The sequence below is a fragment of the Poromitra crassiceps genome (genome assembly GCF_964638095.1).
Source record: "Poromitra crassiceps genome assembly, chromosome: 12".
In the NCBI taxonomy this organism is placed as follows: Eukaryota; Metazoa; Chordata; class Actinopteri; order Beryciformes; family Melamphaidae; genus Poromitra; species Poromitra crassiceps.
This window is the reverse complement of record NC_139632.1, coordinates 17,953,069-17,972,747: the sequence shown is the minus strand read 5'-3', so window position 1 is coordinate 17,972,747 and position 19,679 is coordinate 17,953,069. Positions and strand designations below refer to the sequence as shown.

The window sequence follows — 19,679 nt, the reverse complement described above, 5'->3', positions numbered from 1 at the left end:
AATTGATGCAAGCAGGTTTCAAATGTCTGGGTAATGTTTGAGCCTTGGTCTGACTGAGCTATCTGAAGTATCCTCTTGGTATAAAATCAGAGATCTCAGGCCAAAATTGTCCAGGCTCAGTAACATTGAACTTGGTACTCATCTGTTTCACAGATCACTATCCCCATTCAAGGAACACACTTTGCTCCAACCACTGTTGTTTCCAAGTACATTATAGTTATGTTTCTTTTTTGTGGACCAACAGCTCCCTCTACTGTAACACACAATCCCTCCCGTCTTTAACAAACGTCTGCCTATAACACTTCAGTAATAGGTCTATAAACAGTAGATGTGTCTCAAACACAGATTGAAGATGTTATGTGCCGATATCGATGAATCCATGAATTGCACTCTCAACCACATCAATACATCAAGTAACAGTGTGACAGAAACAATAACAAATCAATGAATATGTCTGAAAATACAACAAAAAGCAAAAATACCACTTTCACTTTTTTGCAAATGTTTGCAGTTATTTAATCAAACACTTCAAAAGATACAAATAAACTTGACAAATATATATAAATTCCGACAACCCATGACCCCCCACCCAACACCACCTGCAATTACAATACAATTTCAAACATCTCTAACTTCTATATATTTTTTTTAATCTATTCCAGTTTGTTTATTCACACTAGTCATCATCACCTGCCCATCCCTCCCCTTTCCCACAAAATGCCAAAATGGCATGTATTGTAAACTGATAATTAGGCTACATTTATTGGACAGTCCATAGGAACTATGGCTAAGGCCAGATGGTAACTGCTAATGCCAAGCTACACCATAGGGTTAGGATAAATTCAAATTCAATTGAGTAAAATGACATTACACTTAATTAAATTCTCTTGCATTGAACTGTATTGTCCCCAACACTTCCACAGAGGTTTACACAAACTATACTGTGCGAGATTACACACACATTCCCCCTAAGCCGATGTAGCACACAGGTTGAGTAATGGCCTGTGGACCGGACTGCATAGGTGTAGTGCCCGTAGAACGCAGGGGAACGGCGTTCCCATACTTCTCCAAGGGGTGTTTTGTGTGTGTCAGTGTGTGTGTGCATGTCAAACGAGTGAAACTTGGCAACGTTGTCATTCGTCCTATATTTAAGGTGGGCTGAATTATTCACACGGCATCAACTCGCGGCTTGAAGAAAGAAGGAAACATTCCACCTTGACTATATTTAAGGTGGGCTGAATGATTCACACAGCATCAACTCGTGGCTTGAAGAAAAAGGAAACATTCCACCTTAACTAGCTACAGCGCGGGGGAAACCTCAGTTTAATAAAAGCTATAGGCTACTGAAACAGCTACTGGCTTTTTCAGCACCAACATATATTTTTTTCCACAAGTAAAGATGAAAAAGGCAGCCAAACATCCTTTCATTTTTCAGACCAGCTGCTAAAAAGGTACGTTTACAAGCATGAAAAAACAATGTTAAAAGCGTTTTTCTTTTCAACACGGTTGAATCAAAAGTTAGCGTTAATCACCCCATTGCTATTTGCATCGCCAGAATTCGCCACAAAATTCTAAAAATGCCGGCCGCCGTGCCAAATGATGATCAATGCCTTGTGCAACTTGTGTGATCGCTGGTTGAGAGATTGTTTAGCTGTTTGTGTTGGTAACTGACTCTGCTGATCTGCTCTGCTGTGCCCATATACGTCTTTTAAGTTAAGTCGTGTGTCAGTGACAGTGGTTTGCAGCACGAGGAATCCGTGAGTTTGCTCGTTTAATTTGTTGATATATAAGCGATTGCCCGAACGATTAATTAATGAATAGGCTACGTGAACGTTAGCGCGTGCGGGGGGGGGGGGGGGGGGGGGGGGGGGGGGGGGGGGGCATTGTTGGGACCTGTGCGTGTGCAGGTTTTCCCCATATAGGTGCGTTCCCCCACTTCTCTAGATAGCACTACACCTCTGCCGGACTGTGCATGGAGTTTTGAACTGTCTGTAATCTTGCCTTCATTTTCCTTGAGATATCTGCTGGCCCTGTTGAATGGCAGCGATCTGACCTAACCCTGCTGCAACTGCCACTTCTTCATCTGATGCAGGAATGGATGGACCTCCGGCTGCAGTCTCTTCATAGTTTCTCACTGACAATGATTTAAAACATATATTGTTAGACAAATGATTTAAAACATACAATTAGACATAATGGAAATACTCAGAGATACATCTTGGAACTGGTTCTACAGAGTTGAAAGTGAACTAAAAACTATTTTGGACAAACATCACACATCCTTGTCCGGCAGATTTGCTTAAGATGGTCATTCAGTTACCTGTCTAGATGAGAGAGGACCTCGCGGAGCTGGGTGAGCAGCACACGGTGCTTGTGGGGGTTGGTCTCAAGCGCTCCGTTGAGACGACTCAGGTACGAGTCCAGGTTCCCCAGAGACGCTGTCTCACCCGTACCTGAGGAGAGAGCAAGAAAGATTCAGACATGCTTTAAAGTTTTGATGTCTTCTTCAGGGGAAATATCACTTAACTTCCCATTCTCTAGAAGAGTTTTGCATTAATGAACATTCACTGTTACCTGTTGTCCAGACCTTTATCAAGGCCGACATAAATGAATTTCATTAAGAGACTATCTTGCTAAAGAAAACACTAACTACCTTACTCTAGCATAAAAAATAATGTAACACACTTCCCACATTTAGTTGAACATCAAATTCAAGGACTTTCCCAAGGTCTTGGCTGGTGAAATTCAAGCACTCCAAATTCTGGGGGTAAGCTCATTTTGTATTCATAATCTTATTCATTTCCATCTGACTGCATACAGCCAACAGTTTACCGACCTGGCAAGGGGACTGAGGACAGACTGTTGACGAGCGTGTGTTTGATGGTCAGCAGGTGTTTGTGAAGGGCCTGGGTACGCAGCTCGTCCTGCCCCAGATCCGCCTCCAGCCGCTCTTTAGCATTGTACATGTCCTTGATGTGCCTCTGCAGCACCGCATTCTGCTCCTCAAACTCAATGTTAGCCTTACGAAGCCGCCGCAGCTCAGCCTCTCGAGCTGAGACACACAGGGAAATAATTTAACAAAATAACACTGTTAGCTTGGCCTTCTATGTCATAAATAATAGGGTCTCACATAGAGCTTTACAGAATCAGGCCTGGATTTTCCTAAATATCACCTCTATCAACTAACCAATCGAGCATAGCACAGTTCTGATCGTTTTTAGTCTTAGGGAGGTCAAACCAGTTTGTGTGATTTTCTGAGAAAAAAAAAGAAAAAAAAACAGCTTATGGTGCATCTATATTTTTTATATGCACTAGTATATGAGAAAAACAACAAATCCAACGTTTCCTTGCCTAGATGGTGCATTTTTTTTTGAAATCCTATTTTAAGATCTAATTCTGTGTAACCACTCATGTCCGGCGAAAACAGGTCATCACTTGTGCGACTTTGTGGGTGGGGCTATCTTTTTCCCCTTACAACATTAAGCAATGATATTTGTACTTTACAGTTTTGGAAATATCCCCCCCCCCCCCCAAGAGATGTGACATTTCAAGAAAAGTAGACCCTCAAAACGCCAAGCGAGCAAAACGGCCAAACTTCCAAGGCAGTGGGCCTCACGCCAACATTCTGACTAACTCCTGGAAACCACCTCATGCCCACACCCCAGGTCGGATTGGGCCACACATTTGCATGCTGGTGGGTTATGATCTGGGCAAAGTCATGGGCAGGTCGTACAGTCCTGGAACCACCTGGAAAGCCCTGGACACCACCCACACCGCAGGTCGGATTGGGCTGAGAACTTGCATGTTCCTAATCCTGAAACCACCTGGAAAGTCCTGAAAAGGCTTTCCCTGAAAATAGATGCAAGGCCATAACCAATGTAAATTTCAATTTGATGATCTCATGCATTACCATGAATTGACTGACTTATAAAGAAATATATACCGGTATATATATATTAAAGGGCGTGAGGCAAAGGTTGTGCAAATATAAAAGAATGTTTATTAAACATTTATCCATCATACATAAAATCAGCCTCACATATACTTCTGAGTAGCTGCAGATCAATCATAGGCTCTCTGAATGTTATTCATTAAGCTTGTATCTGTAATAGCATTAAAAAAAATATATACTCAGAAATATTCAAAGTGGCAAAACAATACAAACCAAAAGGACTGGAGATCCGGCCTAACAGAATAAAATGATGTGGGCCAACCCCTTTGGGTCATCGAACCCAGTGTAAACTAGAAAACAAAGTAAAAGCTCAACTAGAACTAAGCTGAAAACTGGACTACCGGCCACTCCAGCCTTTAACTAAAATAACAAAGAAACCAACAAAAGAAAGGTGAAGTGACTCGATATACAGACTGCTCACCACACAGGCCCCATTTATGTGGACCGTTAAGTGTTACAAGTCATGTCAACTTGATTTGTATAGCCCTATTTCACGTCTTAGAGGATGTGAAGGGGCGACCCCAACAACTAACACACACTAAGGCCTGTTGGCACACTTAGTGCAGGCCAAGTGTGACCATATAATTGGGAGAATAAGTTTTGAGTCTAGATTTGAAGACCAACATAATATGCCAACACTAGAAATCTATACTACAAACCTACGTTTATGACATAGTCATCTAAGAGAGGACATTCATAAAGACGTCCTTTCTCAAATGTATAGACGGTTTTCACAGAATTGTCCATCTTGTCCTTGCAGTCCTGTCCTATTGTACTAGCAAACACTGCAACAGGAAGTGAGCTGGAGTTCAATTTAGAATCTTTGTTGTTGAATTGAAACCATCTATATTCATGTAAGAGCAAATTCCCTGTGCCATCACCAACTACAATACCTGGCTCCCATGCTCGAAGGTGGTGATACGAGTCTGGCCTACAAGCCATCTAATTCTTCACTCTCAGTATCATGCTCATCTTTCCACACTTCTACTTCCTGGTTTAAAACTTGTACCTGCTCCAGTAAATCACTAACTGTATGACTGCTCTGTTCTGCCTTCCTTTTATAGTAATTACAACTGAGAGAGGCCTTTCTCTTCTCTGCTTTCAGTTGAACCATATCCTCACAGAGGGCTCTCTTCTCTGCTATCACTTTACCCAGTCTCAGTCTCAGTTCCTCTGAGTCTCGCTGCACTTTCTGCAACTTATTCTCCCTCCGCTTCAGCTTCTTATAAAAGTTCTTTGCTTTTGGTTGCTGCTGAGAGAGTCTCTCACTACACCTAGCCAACTTGGACTGTAGGCTTCTGATTTTAACATGAGCCTCATACAGTTTGGAGTTTGTGGTTTTCTTTTCTTCATCAAACCTGTCCCTCTCACTACGACGATGATTAAACTCTCTCTGCAGCCTGTTTGTATTTACTATCTCTGTATTCAGATCCCCTACAAGCTCAGTGACATCCCCAACAGTAGTAACACAATCAACAGCCTCACCAGCGCTGCCAGTGGCTGTACTTGTCTGATAAGACGGTGGGTCTGATGACGCGAGACTAGTACTTGACTGACCTGCTACACCGTGTGCTTTTGGAAGCAGAAATACTGCCCTGCCAAACATCTCCCTGTGACGGCAATGCAGCTTTCTGTCCTTCTTATGAGCCCGACGCAAATATGTATTTATACATTTCTCAAGTGCGCTACGATAAGCTTCACCATGTCCCTGAGTGTCAAAGCGGAAGTTGTCAAACAGAATGTCAACTAAGCTACGCCCATTCTTTGGCACATCCATCACTTTAACATACTTCTCTATCTCAAACATAACAATGTTGGTTAACAAGTTAAGGTCAAACTTCTCTGCTCTGTCAACGGTGCAGTCGAAGCACACGCCCAACCTTTTACACTCCCTGAACTCCATACTACGATCCTTGGGATTTTTTCCAAGTTTACTGCAGCTCATCTTGCCGGCCTGTTCTTCTTGGGTCTCTAGTAGAAATAAACAAAACAGGTGCATACTTTAATTTTTACCAACCACACGGTGCTTTTAGTGCAGACAAGTGCCACAACACTTTTCCATGTTAATCACTGTCAACGAATATGAGATTGGAACAACAAGGTGTAATTCGATCTAATTTATATTGTAGGTTGAGACATACAGTAACTAGTCTCAACGCCAGGCCAGACCCATCAGAGTTCTTACGCTGATACACTACGTTACTGCATGCTGCAGAGCTCTCTCTGGGTCTGGGACACTTTCCTTCAGAGGGCTGGTTGTGGGCGGGAACCATTCACTTGGCCAGTCATATGCCAGTGATGGATTCAGTCCTCTCGCAGCCCATTTTTCGAACCGCTCTCTCATCGGTGCTATGACCTGTCACTCATTCAATTTCAACCCGCCTTCAAAAACCAGCAGTGGCTGTGAACTGGCACAGACTCACTTATTAGTATGTGGAGCGCAGCGATTCAACGTAATATTTGAGTCTGGGGAGAGACTAAGACATAACAGATAAACTACGATTAAATCGTGCAGAGAGCGAGGATGTTGTGTTTGGACCACAGCCTAGCTGCAGCTACTCTACAGCTAAGTATATCACACCGTCACAAGCTATCTGGCTAATCAACAAACCCAGAAAGAAGCCGACATTAGATTCTTTCTTAATTTTGACACGGCACACCGCAGCTTTTGACAAAATCTCACACACACACACACCAAAAAAACAAAAAAGAAAAACGATTTTACAACGTTCTAGATGGCAAGCTGGTGAATGACTAGAGGTGGATATCTCATTGTCCGCTAAATGTTAAAGCTAGTAGCAGAGTAAATAAACGGAAATGACGCAATTTTCGCCTGTATAACTCAGATGAATGAAAGGTACACAAGGGCTGGCTATGATTTAGGTAAGTGACATATTAATGAAGAAATCACAATACCCGCTTGGGACTGCCCTCTTAAAGGAGGCGAGCGTTGCTTTTTTGTGGTGCCGTTTCTCCTCCAAGCAGGGTGAAAAGTTCTAAGTCTCACTGCGCGGTACCATCTGTGGCGTTTTCAGACCCCCTAAATATCGCAAACAGCAGATACTGTATATGACTATCAATTCATCCATAAAACGTCTCAAGTTATTTCTTCTAGTCATAAAACATGTTTTATAAATGCTGTCAGATTTCTTATTATAACCCCTTCATTTCTGCTGCAGCAACTTCTTGCTGTATTTGCAGGAAAAACATCCCCATAACAGAGCCCGATTTCTATACAAATATTTCTGCCCTTTTAAATGTTATTTTATTTTTTAGGAGTACGTGTGCAAACATTTTTTTTTACCCTAACATGATGTATGTTGATGATGTATGTTTTCGTTTCCTAGGCGCGCCCGCTGCGCAGGCTCGCTATCGCCCACCCTGCAGCTCACCGAGCTGGCCCTGCAGCTCGCATACGCAGTTCGGCCGCTGCATGGCCTCGCCTGCTGCGTGGCCTCGTCTGCCCTATTGGAGTGTGCGTAATGTCTCCCTCTCTCTCTCTCTCTCCCCCTCTCTCCCTCCCTCAGTCTCTTGCCCCTCTCTCTCCCTCAGTCTCTCTTGTGTGTGCGTCACTGATGACATTATCAGTGATGTCACAATTATGTCACAATGCCTATGTATATGACATCACATGACATCATTGATGACATCAGTGGGACAAAAATTTTAACAGAGAGAACCGTTTAGGACTAGGTTGAACTGAGCTGAGATGCCAATTTTGCTCAAGAGCGTCTGCCTGGAACTCTGGGTCATTACACACAGCATTGGAGCAGAGTGTTTGACCTCCCTACCTAAGTACCCACCTGCCGAAATTATACATCTTGTTTCAGGGTATATGCAGGAATCCTGAAGTTAAATTCAATACCTTTTAAGACTTTTTTAAGACCTTTTCAATATATTTTAAGACCTCAACACCACTTTCGTTACATCAGCGATAGGGGTGTAAATCACAAGTTTCATCATGATACGATATATAGATTATTTGGACAACAATACATAGTTGCTGATATCCCAAAGTCTGACACGATATGATATTGCTTCACTTCAGGGGTCTGCGATCGATATGAGATGATATCATATGCTTAATTAACACAAACAGCACAAAATGTAATACCTCTCAAATGGCAAATAAGACTTTTTAAGGGCCTTAATTTTACCTAAATTGATTTACCAACTTTTAATACTTTTCAAGACCCCACGGATACCCTGTTTTTGTATTTGTTTTGTACTCAAGTTACCAAAGTATGATGATTTTCAAAGACTCCTCAGTTTCTCTGTTACCTTTGTTTTGATCGAGGAACTCCTCTGTGAAGATAGGGATGTCAAATCTGGTTGTGAGGTCAGCAGCCTAAAGGACATAAATAAGTAATTTAGATGTTTGTAAAAATGTTTACAGAAAGGAATTGAGAAACATACAGTAACAAGAGGTGAAACTGCTACTGTACCTTTGGTAAAGATGGCCCAGAACTAGTGTTGATAATGACAGATGGAGAATCCTCTGAAAAAGAAAACATATGAGTTTGGTTATATACACTCCTCAAAAAAAGTTTGTATTTGTGTGTGTGTGTGTGTGTGTGTGTGTGTGTGTGTGTGTGTGTGTGTGTGTGTGTGTGTGAAAAAATCCTTTAACTGTAATGCTACTTGTTCCATTTTAAAGGTCTTAGCTGATGAAGACTGTTTTGACAAGATGTACTATTGTAAGTCGCTTTAGATAAAAACATCTGCTAAATGACATAATGTAATGTAATATGATGGATTAAAAAGTGAATCTTGCCATGTGCCCCAATAACTTTGAGGTTACTATAATGTGTACTGAATTTATGGAGAGGTTTAGAAGAAGAAAAGACAGTAAAACCAATCTACAAATATTAGGTAAGACATCTCTCTATTCATGGCAAAATGATGGCACTTCTCACCTTTCTTGACCCTCTTGTCCTGTATCTTAGCACTGGTGATGTGAAAAGCCTCGGTCTGCTGGTATTCCTTCAGTTCCTGAGCGTACTGCATCTTCTCCCGCTCTGCCTCATCCAGGTAGCGCTGTCAGCACACAAATAAGAATGTGCAACTTAGGGGGTCGGCAGGTAGGGCCTCAGGGCCTGACTACAGGACACTTCAGCAGGGCGGATGCTTGCCGACCTCAGGAGCTGGAATCCAGGTCTTCTGGTCAACGACGGTCTCTATTTTATTTTATTCTATTTTAGATCACCATATGATTCCCGAGCACGGCACTGCTGCCGCTCCCCGCTCCCCCAGGGGATGGGTCAAATGCGGAGAACAAATTTTGCACACTCAGGTGTGTGACAATCAGTGGGACTTTACCTTTACCCTGCCGCCCTCACAACACACCTGATGTTAAAACAGTTCTAACTAATGTGGTAATTGTTATAAGTGCTCTTCAATGAAATGCAACTCTTCCAAAGTGCAAATATATTCAGCAGAAAATTAAATAGGAATCGGAATGCCATGTGTTAGTGAATATTTACATTTGAGCAGAACACCCCCCCCTTTCCCCCCCCCCCCTTCTTCTTACTAGGAGATACATCTTGATATACATTGAAACATTATTTGCTTCTTGGGGGGTCATTTGACACCTTTTTTGGAAAAGCATGCATTTTGTGAAATAGGTTGCACGTGAATGCTAATGTTTTATATTTTGCCAGCAACCACAACATCTATTTGAAAAGATAAATTGGATGTAAAGAGTGGCATTTATTTAAAAAATATATATAATCTCTCTCTCTCTCTCAAACAATCAAAAACAAAAAAAGAATTGTATGTTTCTTTTTGGACATTCTGTATTAGCTATCATACCATTTCTTGGTGGGAGTGGGAGTGAATAAGTAATGACTACTGTACTGTCAGGTGAAGCAAAACTCCAATACAGCAGTAAAAGAGGCCATTCTTGACTGTGGTTCTAGTTTTGAGATCTACAGTATGTACCCAGTGACAGAGCATCACTAAAATATGCACGGTCACAGTAAAGAATAAATAGTTTAATGATGCATGTAATTAGTGGAAAGTTACCTGTTTGTCATTAGCGGCTAATCGTGTCCACTCTGCGCCAAGTCTCTTGGTGATTTCTGGGAAAGGCAAGTCGGGGTACTGGGCCCGCATATGCTCTCTCCGTTCATTCAGGAACCGGACATATCCTGTCACTGGTGCCTTGGGACCATTTGGTAGCACCTTCTTTCTTTTCTTGCCCTTTGGCCAACCTCTCTTCTTAGGCTGTACAGGAGGGAGACATATGCCATGACCATGGAGGCAGGTTAGTTATGTTGATCATCTGTCACTCATCCACACTCCAAGTACTGCACCACTATTTAATGTAAATTATTTGAAAGGCAAATTGGTTAATCTAGTTTATCCATATGTGGCTTGTGCATTGCACAAATTTTGTGGTAGTCGTCCTCACCTCATCTTGTGCTGGATCTGATGCATGTGGGCCTTTAGGTTGCTGCAGTGGAGCATCATTCTGTTCCTGTTTTACTCCTCCCATGGTTTCCGTCGCAATTGACTATCTGCGAGGATAAATTAAAACAATTGCCTAAATCCGTACAGGTTATGCTGTGGGAGGAGGACCGCTGTGCACAAGACTAGTATAGGTGAAAAATACACAACAAAAACAGAAACACTGCACCGCGCTCCTGCAGTCACTAGCTAGCGAGCTTCACTATAATTTAGGGCTAGTTAGCATCAGGCTAGCACAGCCGCAGAACGCAGCTCGCATGTACAACAGACAATAGAGGAAAAAGTAATCAGAGGTTTGCTCACCAGGAAGAAGAAAAAAATCATAAACAAATCTTGTATGCATGCACACATTAATGTTTATTCACTCAGGACAACGATGTCTTTTTAAAATACTATCCTACTTTTTAGCTTAACGTTGTATTACTACTCACCCTATCATGAACCCCTCGGCCAAACAGGAAGAGTTTATAGTACCTTCCATCTGATTGGCCGGTACAGTACACGCTCATGATTGGCTGGCTACTCCCTCCCCTCCACCTACTTTCTCACTTTATGTTTATACAGTTATGGTAATCACTTGATCAGTTTACTTTAGGCCTATATTTACCAATGATTCCCGATATACAATTACCAATAATCTATCAGTTTAACATAAATTAGTTCATCCCAATAAAGTAAGTATGTTTTCCTAATCAGGGCTGTATACCTAAATGCAATAGTATGTCTACAAGTAAAGTTGCTAAACTAAATGTTTGCATACTTTTTTTTATTGTATGAAAACATAACCTTCAGTCTGGAGGTTACACAAGGACAACCTGGGTCACCTGACAGCTGCAGGCCCACTTGACACAATTTAAAGAATGGTCAGTCCTGTATTTGGCCCTTATAATACAGCTGGTGGTATATATTACGTTTATTTGGAGAAAATATTGTTGTCTCTGTCTCCTTGGTAAATTGTTGTTCTCATAATTAGCCTTTCAACCTGTCTGTGTTCCCCCATAGGTGTTCCCATGTATGCGCTGTTGAGCTGCCTACAAACCCTGCAGTGCACTCCATCCAATTCAAGATGGCTACTGGGGAGAGCAGCAATAGCAGAGCACCATCCCTCGGTTTCCCCTCACCTGGGCCGCTGGGGAACGCTCAGCCCAGCAACAACGCTCAGCCCTCGCCCGCTACGAACCACGAGGGGCCAGCGGCGGGGACCACCGGGGCCCAAAGGACAGCAGCGGGTTGCGCAAACCCACAGACGGGCCCTGCTGGCCGTGGCTCTGGCGTAGCCGACATGAGAGTCGAGGCTTCCGCGGACAGACAGCAGCACGCCGCGCTGCAGTCGGCGGGTCAGAGCACCGTGGCAGACCCCTCATCCGCTGCGACAAACATGCCAGCGTCCACGGCAGCGTCTGCAGACCCGACGGCTGTCGCTCCCTCCTCGCTCCCCAACAACAGCCCGTCGTCCGCAGCCGTACTGGTCTACCGAGAGCCAGTGTACAACTGGCAGGCCACCAAAAACAGCGTAAAAGAAAGATTTGCATTCCTGTTCAACAATGAAGTGCTAAGTGACGTGCATTTTCTGGTCGGGAAGGGAATGGGAGTGCAGCGGATACCAGCTCATAGGTAAGTAGTCTCCATTTTTTACTGGAATAAACGGTAACTTCAGAAAGGGCGTTCAGTTTGGCGGCCCGACTATAACGTCTTTAACGTTACATCAGCTGTACACAAAAATGCACGATGTCATATGTGGGAAGGGGAGGCTGCTTGCTTAGTTGGTTGCGTAGCCCCAGACAAGTGTCCCGTCCTGCTGCAGACAAGATTAGGTGCTGAGATTTCATCTTCGTTTTAGGCTGGAATGTGCGTCTATCCATAATGAAAAATCACAGTGCAGCCCCATAATATTCATAGGGATATTTAGAGTGTGTCTGTGCTAAATGTTGAGGTTGTTGTGGCTGTGTAACATTATCCCACTTTATGATATAGCCTATTATTCTCATAGGAATTTAACAGTTTGGCTGTAATGTTGACTATTCATCTAAAATGTATTATAGGATTCCTATGGTTGTTTTTCATCCGGGATAGGCTATCAAAAAATCGAATTGGTCCCAGTACTAATGACCATGTTATTTCTCATTGTTTAATGTTCTATTTACCATCTGATTCTAAAATAGGCTACCACAGACTCAAAAGAGAAGCCACCGAGTTATGCATTACATTTTTAATTCCCCTATACAGGTTTGCCCTTGCAGTTGGAAGTGCAGTATTTGATGCAATGTTCAATGGCGGTATGGCCACTACCTCGACCGAGATTGAACTGCCTGACGTGGAGCCTGCTGCCTTTCTTGCTCTGCTCAAGTAAGTACCGTACTGTATATCACAGCATTAGGAAGGAGAGGTTTGAAAAATAACGTTGTTCCTTTTGTCTCTGGGCCATCTTTAGATTCAGGTTACTCCCGTCCTCTCATTTCCTCCTATAATGTTAGGTAGCTTTGATGCTCGCAGATGTAGGGTGTGATTTGGTGTCTTCAAGGTTAAACTTGGCTATGCATGCTCATTATGGCCACCATAATGAAGCTGGGCTATTTCTCTTGTCCTCAACTACTCTATTGCGTTTATTACTGTGATATTGCCTATGAACTGTTACTGGATAGTTGACTGGTGACTGCAACCTGTGTGTCTTGGGTCTAGGTTTTTATACTCGGATGAGGTGCAGATCGGTCCAGAGACAGTGATGACCACTCTGTACACAGCCAAGAAGTATGCTGTCCCGGCTCTGGAGGCTCACTGTGTGGAGTTCCTCAAAAAGAACCTGAGGGCCGATAACGCTTTCATGCTCCTCACACAGGTAACTAAGGCTGCGTGTCCACTTAGCTCGTCACACAGGTAACTAAGGCTGTGTGTCCACTTACTTAGCTTGTCACACAGGTAACTAAGGTTGTGTGTCCACTTAGCTTGTCACACAGGTAACTAAGACTGCGTGTCCACTTAGCTCGTCACACAGGTAACTAAGGCTGTGTGTCCACTTAGCTTGTCACACAGGTAACTAAGGCTGCGTGTCCACTTAGCTCGTCACACAGGTAACTAAGGCTGCGTGTCCACTTAGCTCGTCACACAGGTAACTAAGGCTGTGTGTCCACTTAGCTTGTCACACAGGTAACTAAGGCTGCGTGTCCACTTACTTAGCTCCTCACACAGGTAACTAAGGCTGCGTGTCCACTTAGCTCGTCACACAGGTAACTAAGGCTGTGTGTCCACTTAGCTCCTCACACAGGTAACTAAGGCTGCGTGTCCACTTAGCTCCTCACACAGGTAACTAAGGCTGTGTGTCCACTTAGCTCGTCACACAGGTAACTAAGGCTGTGTGTCCACTTAGCTCGTCACACAGGTAACTAAGGCTGTGTGTCCACTTAGCTTGTCACACAGGTAACTAAGGCTGTGTCCACTTAGCTTGTCACACAGGTAACTAAGGCTGTGTGTCCACTTAGCTTGTCACACAGGTAACTAAGGCTGTGTGTCCACTTAGCTCCTCACACAGGTAACTAAGGCTGCGTGTCCACTTAGCTTCTTTTTCTCGACTCCAGAGCCCTTTTCTCGTTAAAAGCAATGGGAAGCTCCAGAAAGGCGCTGCAGCCGGCGTTTTCGTCAGAGCGGAGCGCTTTTAAAAGCGGAGAAATGTTCAACTTTTCAGAAAAGCGCTGGGCTTTTCCAGCCAGGCAATGGAGAGATAGGACGTTGTAGGCTAATCATTGAATTTACATTACTGTAACAGCGATCATATAAAGGCATTATGGATTATACCGGACATATTGTAAATATCTGCCATCTGGTAAGCCTTACTTGTTCTACAACACTGTATTGTTAGTACTGCTAGAAGTGCTAACATTACGTTAAACAGGTGGTTATTGCAGCTGGTAGCTGTTAAGCTAGCAGGAGACGTTATCATCTGCTTCTCCTCACAAAAAGTGCTCGAGGCAGTGCCTTGTCCACTCCAAAAAGACGCTGACAAACTCTTATGTCGACGCGCAGAACACTAATGAGGGTTTCCAACTTCCATGATTGGAAGTTGGAAACCCTCATTAGTGTTTTGCTTGCACCCGTGTTTACCCTGCCTTTTCGACACAAAATGGCCCCCGTGAAATGGGTCTATCAGGATAACTAAGAACAGACTGACTGTCGCATAACGAGTCCTCCTTGTTTGTTCCAGGCTCGGCTGTTTGATGAGCCGCAGCTGGCCAGCCTCTGTCTCGAAAACATTGACAAGAACACACTCGATGCTTTGGCTGCAGAGGGCTTCACTGACGTTGACCTGGGTAGGTAATGCACAGCTTCTCTGTGCTGCTGTCCAGCCATACGTGGTTGTCAAGTCCACTGATAACCCCCAAAAAAAGGTTGCTTGTCTAAAATGCTTGTTTTTCTGGTGGGATATCCTCACCGTCGACCACAGACACACTGATGGCTGTGCTGGAGAGGGACACGCTGGGGGTGCGTGAGGTACGTCTGTTTGGGGCGGTGGGGCGTTGGGCGGAGGCCGAAACTCAGAGGCAACAGTACCAGCCCACGCCAGAGAACAAACGCAAGGTCCTGGGGAAAGCTCTGTCTCTCATCCGCTTCCCTCTCATGACCATTGAGGAATTTGCTGCAGGTACAGTACTCATTGAACACCCATGCGTTGCACACATTCTGTTTTAGCATTTGAGTCAGATTATCAATTGTTGAAGTCCCCATCATGGCCATGAAATGAAATTCCAAACAATAAAACCCATCACAATTTTTTTTAACCATCCCACCCCTCCACCCTTCCCATCAAATAAAACTGCCTTTCACTCGCAGACTGATATTCCATTGCTTTAGACTTTTGAATGATCCCTCATTGTTATGTCCTGCCCAGCCCAGTCGCCAGATTAAAATGTTGGCATTATTATTATTATTATTAATATTATTATTCTTATTATGTTGATATGCAACCTAATATTGGCATTTTATGTTTCTGCAAACCACGGATATGTTCAATATTAACGTTTATGAACCAAAAATACGTTGCACACTGGAGCATTTTCAACGTAAATTTGAAAATGTCTTAATTTGAAAACGTCATGGTTTGGGTTAATTAATGTGATTTACCGTTGAAACACTGGGACGTGAACCCCCGGTGTCAAGAGACAAAGGCTTAGGCCCATCCGCCACCCCGCCCGTGCACCCTTCCACCGTGCTACTTCTGCTTCATACAGATGATAATGTTTTCCCCTTCAGGCCCGGCACAGTCCGGTATTCTGACTGACCGGGAGGTGGTGAGCTTGTTCCTCCACTTCACCGTGAACCCCAAGCCTCACGTGGAATTCATCGACCGGCCTCGCTGCTGCCTCAGGGGCAAAGAGTGCAGCATCATACGCTTCGGACAGGTGGAGAGCCGCTGGGGCTACAGCGGGACCAGCGACCGCATTCGGTTAGTCAGGCCATCGGTCTCTCTCGCACACTCAACATGCAGGTACATGCACTGTTTAATCCCCCGTGTCTTATTTATTGCTCAATGTCCACTCTCAGGTTTTCAGTCAACCGCAGGATATTTGTGGTGGGATTTGGACTATATGGTTCAATACATGGCCCCACGGATTACCAAGTCAACATACAGGTGAGGAAGCGTCAGAGGTGGAATCTGCTTGTGTCGACCGGTTTGGCCTGTGCACCTAGCAGATCCATTGTGTGCTGGATTTTGTTTCAGCCCATCGGTGTGATTTACCTATTTGGCTGTCTATCAATGGGACTTGATCTAGTTGGGACAGGTGTGCTTGGAGAGAGAAATACAGCCAAGTGTCTAGTATGTTATTAGCTTTGGGCTGCCAACCTCAGTGTGGCTCTTTATTTGTAGAGGGCCAGTCTACTTACTACTCTATAATATAACCCCCCCCCCCCAAGTAAATCAAGTGAAGAAAGGAAAGGTTGGAGACTAGAGAGTGCAAGACAGCGCTACAAGTGTTCTTGTGTAAAATATCCGTGCTTCATCTCAACCTCTGGTCTGCCCTTTTCTCAGGTCATTCACACAGACAGCAATACAGTCTTAGGCCAGAACGATACAGGCTTCAGCTGCGACGGCTCTGCGAACACGTTCCGGGTCATGTTCAAAGAACCAGTGGAAATTCTGCCCAGTGTCAACTACATCGCCTGTGCCACCCTTAAGGTAAATTCAAATCCGAGTCGGGATAAACTCATATTTGGATACTCTGAAATATGAATTCAAGATATGAATGATATTGCGCTTATTAATCGTAATCTATCCTGGTAACAGAAGGATGTGTGTCTCTCGGGCAACTGATGCCCAGCAAGTCCTTTGGCATACCTATCAGCAATCATTGAAAAAAATAGAGAAGGTGGGAAGGGAGAGGAGCATTGCCTCTTTGGATTTATAAATGTTATATGGCATATGCTGTGGGTTTGGAGATCAAATGTGTGTTTCATCCCCACAGACTCTTAACATGTGTTACAGTTCAATTGTCAAATCCTTTAGTGAAATGCTGAACATGGAAACATACAATTGTACGCAACTATTGACATATAAGGGCTTGGTACAGCAGTCAGTTTGGAAGTCTGGTTTACAGTCTAGGTTTGACTAAAGTATATCCATTGACCCACACTGTCAAACTCAAAAGAATATTGAAATGTCTGCATTTTTCATGCATTACTCATGTTTCACTTCCTTTTCTTGTACAAAGTTGTCAAATGGGATCCAGTTTTAATATGTGCATGCGTCTTTTGTAGGGGCCAGACTCTCACTACGGCACCAAAGGCATGCGAAAGGTGACTCACGAGGGCTCGGCCACCGGCACCAAGACATGTTTCACGTTCTGCTATGCTGCAGGGAACAACAACGGCACTTCAGTAGAAGATGGACAGATCCCAGAGGTCATCTTCTACACATAATGACCTTTGATACCTCTGAAAGAACCCAAAACTAAAGAACTATTTGCAGTGTATTTGCCCCATGATTATACTCATCACCGCTGAGATGTATAATGATTTAGTTAAGCTCAAAGTATTTGGCTTTGACAAAGGTTCCTGTCTGTCTAATAAGCTGATGTTTCCTGACGACAAAAAAATTCTCAATGTCAGAACTATTTCATTATACCGTATAGCAGTAGACCTCTGCTGAGGACATCCATCAGCTGCACCACTGCAAGTCATCTGAAAGAAACGGGACTATTTTTTACAGGAAGAGGGAAATCTGTTCATTAGCCATAGGGAAGTGATTTCTACCAGATCATTGGAGCGCCCACTAATGTCTCTTTAGTCTGAATAACGAGATGGTAATTGGCATGCAGGACAATTGGTTGGGAGGCTGTATTGTATGTATGTTCCCGATATGTAAATAGTAAAACTGCACAAACAATGCAAATAACATGCAGGGCATGCTGCGGCAGTGATGGATGACACTGCTGCATCATACTTAAGTATTGGTACCTTTTCATCCATCACGCCATTCCTGACTGATTGTAGTGGCACTGAAGCACTTTGACAGGAGGCAGGAACTCTGCAGGGCCCGAGGTGGATGTCAGCATTCACTACTAGTGTAGTACAGAAAAAGTGTAATAGGCCTACCAATGTACAAGAGAAAAATGCCCAACCATCCCATGCATAAAACCTTAAACCTAGTGACTGGACAATGGAAAGCTGGCAAGTGTATGAAGAAATGCTCAAATCTAACTGGTTTTTGAAATTGTACGTCCGTCCGGCCTGGGCAAGTGTAATCTTGAAAAACTCGCTCACCTGACATGTCGGGTTTATGATAGCAAACAGTTTGATCAATTATGCATCGTAGGCTAAACAGAATATTAACCAGGGTTCCCACACCTTCAACATCAAGGCCCAATTCCCCAAATTTAAGGACCCAACACGGCAGTTTTGAGACATGAATCAAGGTGATTAGTTACAACACAGAATCTTTATGAGAACTAGTAGCTCACAATTAAAAAGAGGGTTGAATGTGTGAACACTTCTCAACTGTGCTGTTGTAATTGCTAATGACAAATCCACCGACTGCAACGCTCGTTAGAAAATACTTTTTCACTTGTTGGGCGCTGGAGGCGGAGCACAATCTGACAGAGGTGGCCCCCTCGTAATTCTCTACGCAGGAAAAGCCATAAATTCAAGCACTTTGAATGACCCATGTCTATTTTCAAAAACGTAATGTCTGGAGGACCCGTGGGAACCCTGATTAACGTTGCTTTGCACACTACCATTGCTTAAAAACCCTAGATTAAGTGATCTGTACTCTTTACTTTTCTTGAAAGGCTAGCTGAACTGCACATAAAGGCAGCACCTAAATATTGGTCGATTTATTTTTCTGCAATAGATTGCATTCCATGGCCCTCATGGACATCCATAGTACCCACTGTAGGCATTGTTCTGCGCATGCAAAAGAATAATTTGTATCAAGTCCGTTTTGTAGGCAAGAAGGCTATGATGAAATACAAATACATTACTGGTTGACATGTTTACCAAATGGATTACTGGTTGACATTCTTACCATCATTACAACAGAGTTGGAAACTTAATGCATTTATAACAGTACGAGTTTCAAACTATTATTTATAACGGTACGAGTTACAATTTCTATTTCACTTGTAATCCGATTACCGAATGGAATTCATGTCTTGGATTACATTGTTAGAGGCATGTTAAATTTAATTAAGAAATTGATTTACACATTTGCATGCTTGCCAAATTTAAAACTTTATAGTTGGATCACAGGCTAAACAGTTGAAGTGGGATTGTGCAACCTGTTAGCTGGCAAGACCACAAAAAGGTTAAGTGACTAATGAATGTTTTATGCTATGAAACCCAAACTTCACATCTGACTCATGTACATTATGAATAAAGGCAGACTGAGCGCCTCACCCCTTTATTCAGTTTAGTGTTGCTAGCATAGATCTACTGCATTAGTTTCAGTAGCTGGGGGAATAATAAGCTAAGACAATTTGATATATCCCCCTCGCCATGATTGTGTGGGTTACATGCTGCCACTCCGAAATATCGGCATTCAGAAAGGGATCATGTCTATGTCCCCCGGGTTCTATATTCCCCGTTTTTCACGCCAAACCTAACCTCCCCCCATGCCTAAACCTAACCTCCCCCAGACCCTAACCCAAAACCTAACCTCTCCCACCCCCAAACCTAAGGTCGGCATTGCGGCTTCTAAGGTGAATGACCGCCAGTCGGAATAATGGAAGTTAATGTTCGGAGTGGCAGGGCTTCGGAAAGGCAGACAGTTACCATT

At 43.5% G+C, this 19,679-nt stretch overlaps 2 protein-coding genes across 6 annotated transcripts; one reads left to right on the top strand and one right to left on the bottom strand.

Moving 5' to 3' along the window:
- Positions 1 to 1,846: 1,846 nt before the first annotated feature.
- On the bottom strand, positions 1,847 to 11,682 carry hmg20b (high mobility group 20B). Of its 5 annotated transcripts, XM_083648265.1 has the most exons (9): positions 10,852 to 10,887; positions 10,365 to 10,470; positions 9,977 to 10,177; positions 8,869 to 8,989; positions 8,398 to 8,450; positions 8,234 to 8,300; positions 2,837 to 3,052; positions 2,321 to 2,453; positions 1,847 to 2,134 (listed from the first exon to the last, which is right to left on the bottom strand). In XM_083648265.1, the coding sequence occupies exons 2-9, from the start codon at positions 10,446 to 10,448 to the stop codon at positions 2,122 to 2,124; spliced, it is 888 nt and encodes a 295-aa protein (XP_083504391.1). In that variant the 5' UTR covers positions 10,449 to 10,470; positions 10,852 to 10,887; the 3' UTR covers positions 1,847 to 2,121. The 5 variants fall into 5 exon arrangements, with proteins under 5 accessions (XP_083504391.1, XP_083504388.1, XP_083504389.1 ...); XM_083648262.1 differs by lacking the exons at positions 1,847 to 2,134; positions 2,321 to 2,453; positions 2,837 to 3,052; positions 10,852 to 10,887 and adding exons at positions 4,011 to 5,923; positions 11,542 to 11,682; XM_083648263.1 differs by lacking the exons at positions 1,847 to 2,134; positions 2,321 to 2,453; positions 2,837 to 3,052; positions 10,852 to 10,887 and adding exons at positions 4,011 to 5,923; positions 11,460 to 11,600.
- On the top strand, positions 11,471 to 19,255 carry btbd2a (BTB (POZ) domain containing 2a). Its single transcript, XM_083648260.1, has 9 exons — positions 11,471 to 12,034; positions 12,647 to 12,766; positions 13,100 to 13,256; positions 14,616 to 14,721; positions 14,856 to 15,053; positions 15,662 to 15,854; positions 15,953 to 16,040; positions 16,440 to 16,586; positions 17,165 to 19,255. The coding sequence occupies exons 1-9, from the start codon at positions 11,487 to 11,489 to the stop codon at positions 17,324 to 17,326; spliced, it is 1,719 nt and encodes a 572-aa protein (XP_083504386.1). The 5' UTR covers positions 11,471 to 11,486; the 3' UTR covers positions 17,327 to 19,255.
- The last annotated feature ends 424 nt before the right edge of the window (positions 19,256 to 19,679 follow it).

What these genes read in the sequence shown, in the direction of transcription:
- hmg20b (XM_083648262.1), bottom strand. Translation starts at nt 10,448, where the DNA reads ATGGGAGGAGTAAAACAGGAACAGAATGATGCTCCACTGCAGCAACCT. An exon ending in CAGATCCAGCACAAGATGAG is followed by an intron (nt 10,178 to 10,364) that starts GTGAGGACGACT and finishes CCTCCTGTACAG; the next exon opens with CCTAAGAAGAGAGGTTGGCC. An exon ending in GGACAAGAGGGTCAAGAAAG is followed by an intron (nt 8,451 to 8,868) that starts GTGAGAAGTGCC and finishes TTTCTTTTTCAG; the next exon opens with AGGATTCTCCATCTGTCATT.
- btbd2a (XM_083648260.1), top strand. Translation starts at nt 11,487, where the DNA reads ATGGCTACTGGGGAGAGCAGCAATAGCAGAGCACCATCCCTCGGTTTC. An exon ending in CTTTCATGCTCCTCACACAG is followed by an intron (nt 13,257 to 14,615) that starts GTAACTAAGGCT and finishes TGTTTGTTCCAG; the next exon opens with GCTCGGCTGTTTGATGAGCC. An exon ending in GGGACCAGCGACCGCATTCG is followed by an intron (nt 15,855 to 15,952) that starts GTTAGTCAGGCC and finishes GTCCACTCTCAG; the next exon opens with GTTTTCAGTCAACCGCAGGA.